This window comes from Rhinopithecus bieti, unplaced genomic scaffold (assembly GCF_001698545.2).
Source record: "Rhinopithecus bieti isolate Rb0 unplaced genomic scaffold, ASM169854v2 scaffold_6907, whole genome shotgun sequence".
Lineage (NCBI taxonomy): Eukaryota > Metazoa > Chordata > Mammalia > Primates > Cercopithecidae > Rhinopithecus > Rhinopithecus bieti.
In genome coordinates, this window is record NW_016805647.1 from 1,529,375 (window position 1) to 1,539,832 (window position 10,458).

Here is a 10,458-nt window from a genome sequence, read left to right on the forward strand (position 1 = left end):
GTGGATCACGCGAGGTCAGGAGTTTGAGACCAGACTGGCCAATATGGCAAAACCCCGTCTCTACTAAAAATACAAAAATTAGCTGGGTGTGGTGGCAGGTGTCTGTAATCCCAGCTACTGGAGTGACTGAGGTGAGATAATCACTTGAACCCAGGAGGCGGAGGTTGCAGTAAGCCAAGATTGTGCCACTGCACTCCAGCCTGGGCAACAAGCATGAAACTCCATCTCAAATAAATAAATACGAACAAAAACAAAAGTTCCAATAAAAAAAAAAAGATTATTGGGCTGAGCACAGTGATGCACGCTTGTAATCCCAACACGTTGGGAGGCCAAGTCAGGAGGATCACTTAAGCCCAGGAGTTCAAGACCAGCCTTGGCAACACAGGAAAACCGTATCTCTATTAAAAAAGAAAAATTGTTTTTTAGGAAACGATTATTTTTTGAGCTGGGAGATAGCACTGCGTGTTAGTTGGCTGATGGGAATGATCCAGTCAAAATAGTCACTCCTCCTTTTATCATGGTTGATCCCCGCTGTCCTATTTGGGTGACTCACTCGGCATACAGAGAAGACCACATTAGTGCAAAGAGCATGAACTCTACTCACACACTGAGCTGGGTGACACCCCCACTTCCACCACGTGGAGTTGTATGACCTCCAGCAAGTTAGGGAACCTGCATGTGTTTCCTCACCAGCGAAATGGAATCACAGTCCTTCCCAGGATGGTTGAGCAAGGGAATGCTCACGAAGCAACCAGCACGACACTTAGCCCATGGTAGACATCAACATTACAGGAGACTACATCAGCCTGATTCTGGTTTTCCAGAAGTTTCCACATCAAGGCAGATGACCTTTACAGTTTCAACTTATGCTAACCAGATACAGGCAGCAGCCTCTTAACTGAGCTCACAAAAGGCCAGATGTTTTCAAGGCAGCAGGCCCAAGAGAAGTGTATATAATTAGAGTGGGGCGAGTCCTCCTGGAAGCATGGGGTGATGGCAGCCTGGCTGAGATGCGACTGTGATTTAGGTCTGTGTTTAGTAACGCACGTGCAAGGGCGAGAAGAAAGGAGAGAGCCCATGGGAGGGTTGGAGGGGATGAGAAGCAACTCCTCAAACTCGGTGAAGATTCAGATATGGAAGACGCCACTAGTCTCTGGTGCCCCAGGCATCTAGCAGAGCTCTCAGGAGGGTCATCAAGAGATAGATCCTGTACTCAGTGTGGTTAGCACAGGAGATAAGGCAAATGGGACAGCCACATGTGTCACAGAGGCACTGGGCCGGGGCGAGAGGGTGGAACACAAAAATGTGTCTGCTAACACAGTCTCAAGGTGCTCAGGGACCTCAGGAAGGAGGCAAATGATGTGCTAAGTGCTGCGAATGAAAAGATGCCAAGAGTATGATGGGATTGCAGATCAGGATGCTTAGCCATGCCTGGGCAGGCAGAATCGTTGGGGGTGGCCACACAGCTGGCTGTATTGCTTTCTAGCTGTGTGCCCTGAGGCAAGTAGTCTCCATTCCAAGCTTATAGTTCCGGGAATCTCAGACTGTGAGTTGGGAGGGTGATAAGAACTCCAAAATTTCAAATGATGATTGCAGAGAAGGTGCTAGATTGCTAAAGACTGAATCAGACCCTCCTAACTGGCAGTGAGAGAGGGCGGTGGAAAGGTCTCCGATTTTTCACAGGGAGGGAGGTAAAAACATTGAATCCTCATACCAATCAGTCAGTGATCGCCGCATACCTAGCAAGGCCGGCTGTCAGTCAGGCACTGTTGCAGAGGAAGTGGCAGTGGGTCTTCAGCCACAGGCAGTCTGCCCACTCCCAGGGTGCGAAGGCTGGAGGGGCAGACTGTGCGGGGAGTCTTTTTGGAACAGAACTTTAGCCACAGTTCTGCAGGCGTTTTATGCTTTCAAATGGCATTTCTCACCTATCAAAATCTGATCCTTGTAAACTCCCTCATGCATCAGACAGGGCAAATGTTATTATCCCTACTTTTCAGTGGAGAAACCAGGTCCAGGGAAGCTGAGGACTTGGCTGTCACATAGCTTTTCAGTGGCGGGGTAAAGCTAGAACCGTAGGCTTCTCGTAGCCTGAGTGAAAGCACAGTGTGGTGTGCCACCCCAGGGCAGTTTCAGTGAGCTCTTAATGGAGGCTGGGCTGGGTCCCTGAGCCTTCCTGTTCTCCCCGCATGCCTGGGAGTCATTGGACTGCAAGGGGGGCACCAGGAGTGGTAGGTGCCCTAGATGGAGAAGCTGTGCCAGGTTACGGAGTGCCACTCCAGAAGCAGAATCTGAATTCCAGAAGACTTTGGACCAAGAGTGAGGGGAGGCCATCAGGGTAGGAGAGACTCAAAGCCTCAAATAACAAAGAGAAGGGATAAACAGAAGCGCTTCAGAGGAAGAGGAGAGCCCTGTTCTGGATCACGAAGAGGCTCTGGGAACGCCCAGGATGGAGGAGCATGCAGGCCTCCTGCTGGCTCTGGGGCCCTGTGGACCGCGGCTCCCTTCCCCTCTTTGGCTCTCAAATTGTCAGTGGAGGGGGCCGCAGCCCGTGGTCTCTGAGGCGTGTTTCCAACTGGCCTCTGGGCTCCTGACCCAGGTCCTCCTGAAACCAGAATGACCCCTGGATCTTCCCTACAGAGAGCACTCCTGCAGATGGCAGGGAAAAGGGGCCACGGCCCAGCGTGGGGAGAAGGAGGGCTTCGCCTTTGGAGAAGCATATGTGGAACAGCTACCCAGCACCAGGCCCCTGCCCTCCCCAGACATCGCTTACCTTAACGGACCACCACAACTCCATGCAGCAAACCTCCCATCTAGAGTGAGGACCCTGAGGCACCACAGTCATTCAGGTCACCCCTGGGGAGCATCTTGTCACTGCCCGTGGCCCCCTTCAATCTGGACCTGGTGCCTCCCTCAAAAAGGGAGGAGTGTGGGAGAGAGACCGGGGGGCAAGCACCACACAGTTTCAAGTGGAAAACTCTTCCTGCTGCTTCCTAGCTGGGGGTCTATCACCTCCTTCTGCCGTGGTCTCCTTACTGTTAGGAGGCCTGCTGCCTGCAACAGTGGCCTGCATGCTTAAATTAATGCACTGGTCGCAGGGTGCCCATTGCTGCCCCAGCAGGATGGAGGAAGCTCCCCTCGATCCTACTGTCTTGTCATTGTGGCAGAGGAATTTGAGCTCAGGACTTACTTCTCTGCCACTGTCCTAGACCCCATTTGCTCTTTCGGACCCGCAGGTCATGCAGGAAGCAGGTCTGTGTGTGCTTGAATCCACGTGGCTCTGACTCTCCCAGCACAGAGAGCCTCAGAGGGTCCCAGTGTGGCCCACCACAGGCCAAGCAGTGCCCACCCTTGACCCTCAGACGGCAGACCACTCCCCCAGCTCTGGCCAGAGCTGCAGGCCATACCAGAGGCCTACGCCCTGGGCGGGCACACAGGGCTGCCATTGTCTGCTCAGCGCCTGGCACCCTCTCGTTTGCATAGCCACGTGAAGAATGCGAGGGAGCAGGCCGGGGACTTGTCCCTTCAGAGGGGGGCTGGGCTGTGGGGGAGGAAGCCAGCAGGGGTCTGCAGCAGGACCCTGCCTTCCCGCAATGCAGTCCAGGAAAGGTGGGTGGGCTATTGGGGACGGAGGGGGCGGCCGGGGGCTGGCAGGAGTGGGAGCAGGGTTGTGACATTCCTCCTGCACCCACGCCGCAGTGGGGCCCGATTGAACGTGAGGGGATTGCTAATGAGGTGGAAGAGAGTTAAACATTCCCCTACTCCTGAGGACCGAGAGACTGGGAGAGAGAAGAGGGAGGTGGGGGTGCTCGGAGGGGGCAGCCTGAACCCCAGGAATGTGCAGAGGCTACTGCTCCGCACCAGGCTGCTCTAGAGCTGGGGGCCAGGGCCCAGTGTTCCAGTCTCAGCGGGAGCTACTAAGCCAGCCAGCAAGGGGATTAAGGGGCTGAGCAATCCGCCTTCCTTCAGGCTGATGCCAGAAGGTCGGGGCTGTCTCCCCAGCTCCCCACCAGGCCCCTTGCTGGCCGGCAGCCAGCACTGGCCCAGCCTTGATAGGGCCCCTTTTCTGTCCCCCTCAGATCTCAAAAAGACCCCACAGTACTTATTTCCTGGTCTGGCCTCCCTGATTTTTGGCACACACAGCTCCCAGGTACCCATGACCCCTCTTCCCAACACCCCACCCCTAACTCAGCCTCCCCACATCTAGCTTCAGAGCCCCTGCCAAAAAGTTATCCTTGACGTCTAACTCTAGTTTTACCTGCTGCAAACTGGCATCCCTTTCCCTTCTGTCCTAAAGTCAAAGGGCAGAAAACCCCAAGGGTTACATCAGCCTTGCAAGAGCGAAGCCCATCCTCCCAGGGCTGGTGTTTGGGTGAGCGATTATCTGAATTTTAGGGCACCCGAATCAGGTTCCTAAAGGGGTTTCCCTGGGAGGAAAGGCCCTGAGGGCAGCTGGGTCATTCCTCTCAGCCCCTCCCTTCCCTATCCCTGGGGAAGGGGGCGGGGCAGGGACACCACCTGGGCCATGGGCCGGCCCTCCGCCCCCAGGGGGCTGGGCATGAGCTTTGCTGGGGACCCTGCTCTAGCTTAGGCGGCTGCTGTGGGCGGGCCCTGGCCTTTTCCAACCCCTGGGCCTCCCCCTGCATTCTGGAGTCCAGAGCCACTGCCTTTGCTCCAGCCGCTGCCGCCCCGCCACCTCTCCTTCTCTGCCTCTGACCCTCCTTCTCACTGCTCCCCCTGCCCAGTTGCTCCTCCCACCTGGCCATGACCACAGCCCCTGCTGGGACCCTGGCCCAGCTCTGAGTCCCGGGACCCTCGGTCCCCTCCCCCAGGCCATGGCCAACTCAGGCCTCCAGCTCCTGGGCTACTTCTTGGCCCTGGGTGGCTGGGTAGGCATCATTGCTAGCACAGCCCTGCCGCAGTGGAAGCAGTCTTCCTACGCAGGCGACGCCATCATCACCGCTGTGGGCCTCTATGAAGGGCTCTGGATGTCCTGCGCCTCCCAGAGTACCGGGCAAGTGCAGTGCAAGCTCTACGACTCCCTGCTCGCCCTGGACGGTAGGCCTGAGGCCAGCAGGGTGGGAGGTGGGAGGTGGGAGGTGGGAACAGCAGAGGGGTCTGGAGCAAGCTTTCCTCACAGTCTGCTGTCTACACTGGGCTCCATCCTCCAGCCCCCACTCTACAATTCCCCACTACTGCCCTGTGCCCATCGACAGTCCAGGCCAGCCTGCTGCCCTGCAGGAGGGGAGGGCTCTAGGGTCTGGCAGCTGTGGCTCCAGATTTCTGCTCTGTCACTGTAACTTTGAACCAGTCACCAAACCTCTTCCCATTGTGATGTTCTCGTCTCCAAAGGGGAATACTAATACCTGTGGCACTCTGAAAGGCTCAGTTAAGACCCTTCACCCACTTCTCCCCACACTCAACAGACAGACACACACTGTACAATGCACACCTGCTCCCCAGTCCTGCTCCCAGGCCTGTGTGCCAGCATATGGGTGCATGCACACGCATGCAAACACACATGCACACGCAGGCACACAAACACACACGCACGTGCACATGCATGCACCGACAGGTGCATCTGCATGCAGTCCCTCTCCTTCTGGGGTGTGGAGTTGAGCCTGACAGGCACCGCCGAAGCTCTAACTCTGGGGTGGAGGTGACCCACCTGCAATCTGCCCAGGACCCCCTGGGGCAATCTGCTCCCCATGGGAGCTGGGAGCAGAGCAGCCATCAACCAGCCCCATTGTGCCAGTTCAGGCTGGTCAGTTCAGGCAGGTCGTCTAGCCTCGCTGAGGGACCCAGGTCTCCTGAACGCCCCCCAGGGCCCAAGCCGGACCCACGCACCCATGAAGAGGCAAGCTTCCAGCTGCCATGGGCGGAGGGGAAAGTGACCGTTGTCTGAATGGCTGCTGGGGAGGGGTTGCTGCGGGGCTCAGGCTGAGTTGAGCTGGGCCTTGGATGCCCCCAGCTCTTCCCTCTACCAAATCTGAGGGGACCCTGGAGCTGCCCTCAGCTGCTTGGGAGGATGGGTCTAGCCCAAGAGGGAGTCCCCAGGCCAGAAAGCAACAGCAGAGTGAATCATACCACCAGAAAAGCCTGCAAGGGTGAGCGGACTCTCACCCCCACACCCTGTCCTCCTGACACAGGCTGTCACTCCTCACTATCCTGCACCTGCCAGCAGGTGGTCTGACCCGCAGGCCAGCTCCTGCTCAAGCCTCTGTCAAGCTGGGCCCCTCCCACCAATCCCAGGCACCAACCCAACCCCCATCCCCGCCAGCCCGACTCAGCGTCACCCTGCCCACCCTAGGTCACATCCAATCAGCGCGGGCCCTGATGGTAATGGCCGTGCTCCTGGGCTTCGTGGCCATGGTCCTCAGCGTAGTTGGCATGAAGTGCACACGGGTGGGAGACAGCAACCCCACTGCCAAGGGCCGTGTCGCCATCGCTGGGGGAGCCCTCTTCATCCTGGCAGGTAAGTGCCCCTCACTCCTCCACAATCACAGCCATGGCAGGCAGCCCCAGCCCCAGTGGCCTCGGGGGACCACAGCAGAGCTGAGTGCCCCTCTGCTTTGTCCTTAGGCCTCTGCACTTTGACTGCCGTCTCGTGGTATGCCACCCTGGTGACCCAGGAGTTCTTCAACCCAAGCACACCTGTCAATGCCAGGTGGGTGCCAGGGCTTGGGTCTTTTGCTTCACCTCCTCTGGGACCACTGACCTTTGTCCACTGGATCACCTGGCGGGGGAATTGGAGGACAGGGTCCAGCTGCTGTCCAAGAAGCTTTAAAGGGGGGCGCCAGGAGTAGTGTGGTGGGGCCCTCTGTGGGGCGGGAAGCCTTTGATGGGCCCCCAGGTGCAGCAAGGACTCTCTAAGGACCTAAGTGCCCTGGCTCTGGGTTTCAATCCCACCTCTGGCTGGGTGCAGTGGCTCACGCCTATAATCCCAGCACTTTGGGAGGCCAAGGTAGGTGGATCACCTGAGGTCAGGAGTTCAAGACCAGCCTGGCCAACATGGTGAAACCCCATCTCTACTAAAAATACAAAAATTATCTGGGCGTGGTGGCGGGCACCTGTAATCTCAGCTACTTGGGAGGCAGAGGAGGCAGGAGAATAGCTTGAACCTGGGAGGCGAAAGTTGCAGTGAGCCGAGATCATGCCACTGCACTCCAGTGTGAGTGACGGAGCGAGATTCTGTCTCAAAAAAATCAAACGATCAATCAATCAACCCAGCTTTGCATGTACTGTGTCACCTGGGCAAGTTACTTAATCTTTCTGTGCCTAGTTTCCTGCTCTGTAAAATGGGGCTAGAAACTGAGCACCAGTTCACGCATGGTTGTCCGTATCCAGCAAGACGCAGGTGAGGGTGTGGCATTTCTGCTGGTGGCAGCAGGGCTGAGATGACTTCCTGCAGGAGGCAACAGTTATTCTAGGCCAGGAAGAAACTTGAGAATAAAGGCAGATCGTGGAGGGCCTTGCAACCATAGGAAGATTTTGTTCCTCATCCGAGTGGAGGCAGCGGCAGTCCCTCTGGCTGTGATGTGCAGAATGGTGGGGAGGGAGTGACACCAGGAAGGCGGCTGTCCCAAAGGTCTGAGCAGAGGGTTTGGGGCGCCAGGGAGGGAGCAGTAGAAAGCAGGCTGATATTCAGGAGATAACCAGGACTTGTAAGGCTGTGGGCATGGAAACAGAAGGGGGTGCTCTGCAAAGGGCCTGGGCCCACCTTGGCTCCTCCTTCACTTCTCAACCTAGCCAGGAGCAGAGAATGGAACAGTCTCAAACCTAGACATCCCAATGGACTTTGGGCCTTGGAGTGGAGAGAGGATGAGAAAAGATGCCTGGGCTGTTGCAATCGGGAGGGATCCCTGGAGGAGGCAGAGATGTGGAGAGGGGAGGGGAGGGGAGGGAGGAGATCTCAGGTACAAGGTTTGTTCCCTGGGCGGCAGCTGCAGCCACAAAATCTGCCAAGCAAGGTCCAGCTTAGGCATGTCAGGATAGGACTCAGCCCCCGATCCCTTCAACAGTCCCCGATGCCACTCGGGCTGCCAGGCCCTGTGCTGGGTCCTGGGGATACTAATGGCTCTGTCTGCCCTCAAGGGGCTTCCCAGGGGGCCAGACAAGCAAGGGGCTGAGGCCTCCTGAAGAAAGCATGGCAGTGGAGTCACGCAAGGGGCAGTGTGAACACAGAGGATGTCAAGGAAACACCCCATGAGGAGGAGGCATCTGAACTGGGCTCTGAAGGCAGAGAAGGAACTGGGGAGGCACAGGAGTGGCGGGCTGGGAGGCTTGGTGCCCCAGGAGGGGGTGCCTTGTGCAAAGGCACTAAGGCAGTGAGACCTAGGAGCGGGGCTGGACTGGCCAGCAGGGCCTGGGTGTGGAGAGCCCAGAGTGCCAGGTGGAAAGGTCTGGCCTTCTCCAGAGGGCAGCGGGAGCAGTCCTGGCTGGGAGTTCTGTGGGCCAGACCGTGACTGGGAAAAAAGATGGCAGGGATTGCCCCACTCCTCCCGTGCAGACCTCTCAGGCCCTCCCATGCCCCCTCCACTGGCCAGACCAGGAAATGAGCCCAAGATTGCCCAGAGCAGGAGCTGGAGGCCAAGCCTCTAGCCTTCACGCCCACCTGGGGCCGGGTCACCCTGTGTGGTGTTGATCTTCTGGGCTGGCGGGAGGGAGAAAGGAAGAGCATTCACCTCAGTTTATCTGGACATATGGAAGAGGTCGTGCAGCTCCAGCCTCCAGCTCCACACACTCTGCCCTTCCTCTGCCAGGGCAGGGACTGGGAACAACCTGAGGCAGCAGCCGCACCTGATGCCATTCTCCCTACCCCTTGCAGGTATGAATTTGGCCCAGCCCTGTTTGTGGGCTGGGCCTCAGCTGGCCTGGCCGTGCTGGGGGGCTCCTTCCTCTGCTGCACGTGCCCGGAGCCAGAGAGACCCAACAGCAGCCCGCAGCCCTATCGGCCTGGACCCTCTGCTGCTGCCCGAGAGTACGTCTGAGCTCCTCCTGCCCTGGCCAGCCCCCCACCCGGTGGCCCCCTCGTCCAGCATCCAGCCAGCCTCGCAGCACCCTGGGCAGGGCCACTGGGGAATAGGATGGGCCATAGGTGCTCTGAGTAGCTTGTCCTCAATGCAAGCACCCGCCTTGCAATCTGAGACCCAGATCCTCAGAGAGACCAGAGGCAGGACCCAGCCCCCAGGCACACACACAGATGCAGGTCCAGGCACGGTCCTGTCTGCACAGCCTGGTGGGCACCAGCATGCATCCCCGGAGACAGGCCCTCAGGCACCAGCCCGGCTGTTTACTCACTGAAGAGCTGCGTGGGTGTCTACTATGTGCTGGGCTCTGGAGTTACAGCAGTGGCCAAGAAGTACCTTAGTACCCACGTCCTTGGGGTGAGCAGAAACCTTCACCCTCCCCAGTCCCATGGGCTCTTCATAGCAACCCCACAAGGGCAGTGCCGGGATGCTGAACGTTCACACGAGGACAGGGAGAGTCTGAGTTTAGGTCTCAGGTTCTTCCAGTGCACCCAGGGCTGGGGGCCACCCACACAGATGGCTAGGTCGGACCATGGCGCCCCCGCCCCCGGGAGTGGGCCCCATGCAGGGCTGCTGTGAGGGCCAAGGTCTCGCCATGCTGGCCAGTACCCATGTCCGGGCCTGAATGCACAGCCCCTGTCCCCGACCCCACAGCTCACTCCACTAACGAGCTCTCTCTCTTTTGACTTTCAGACCAGTTGTTAAATTGCCCGCCTCCGCCAAGGGCCCCCTGGGTGTGTAATGTCCAGTCCCCAGCCAGGCTCTGTCCCCTGCCATACCTAGACTCTGTGTTTCATATTTTTTGGAAAGAGAAGTGAACATCCAGCCCCAATCATGGTGTCATTCAGTCTGTCCTCGGCGTGACTTGGATGGGGCCTGGGTCAGAATGGTCAGTGCTGACCCCTGGGGCTCTTGGGCAGAAAGATGAGGAGACAGAGGTCCAGGGTGGGTTACACAGCATATCCAAGGCTGAGCAGGAGATAATTCAGGGCTCCTACCCCCTGTCTAGGGAACCCCCTCCCAAGCCTGGCCTTGGCCTTGGCTCAAGGTCCTCCTTGATGGGGACCCCACCCACTCCTGGAGGCTGCCCCTGAGGCCTGGCCCAGCTCTGGGAGCAGGCCCCTGGGTCAGGGAGCCCCTGGTGTGGAAAGAGGCCCCAAGGTAGTAAACCCTGCCCCTGTTATTGTGCTCCAAAGACCTCCTAAGGGAAGGGACAGTTTCTGGAAGGCCCTCCAGCTGGATGCTGGGGATCAGAGATAGGTGAGGGAACACAGTGTAGGAGCTCCCTATGTAGAAAAGGGAATGCGGGGAGGGCGTTAGGAGCTTGCCGGCATCAGGACTGTCCTGAGCAAGGTCTGCAGCTCCCAGCTCTGCTCACCCCGAATCCTGCCCCTTGTTTCCACACCTACCATTCCTCCTCTCCTGATCCCCA

General features: G+C 58.0%; 1 protein-coding gene across 2 annotated transcripts; it reads left to right on the forward strand.

The window, feature by feature from the left end:
- Nucleotides 1-4,647: 4,647 nt before the first annotated feature.
- Nucleotides 4,648-9,858, forward strand: CLDN19 (claudin 19). 2 transcript variants are annotated; one of them, XM_017873202.1, is made up of 5 exons: nucleotides 4,648-5,055; nucleotides 6,308-6,472; nucleotides 6,580-6,664; nucleotides 8,825-8,977; nucleotides 9,720-9,858. In XM_017873202.1, the coding sequence occupies exons 1-5, from the start codon at nucleotides 4,833-4,835 to the stop codon at nucleotides 9,766-9,768; spliced, it is 675 nt and encodes a 224-aa protein (XP_017728691.1). In that variant the 5' UTR covers nucleotides 4,648-4,832; the 3' UTR covers nucleotides 9,769-9,858. The 2 variants fall into 2 exon arrangements, with proteins under 2 accessions (XP_017728691.1, XP_017728690.1); XM_017873201.1 differs by lacking the exon at nucleotides 6,580-6,664 and having other exon boundaries at nucleotides 8,825-9,858.
- The last annotated feature ends 600 nt before the right edge of the window (nucleotides 9,859-10,458 follow it).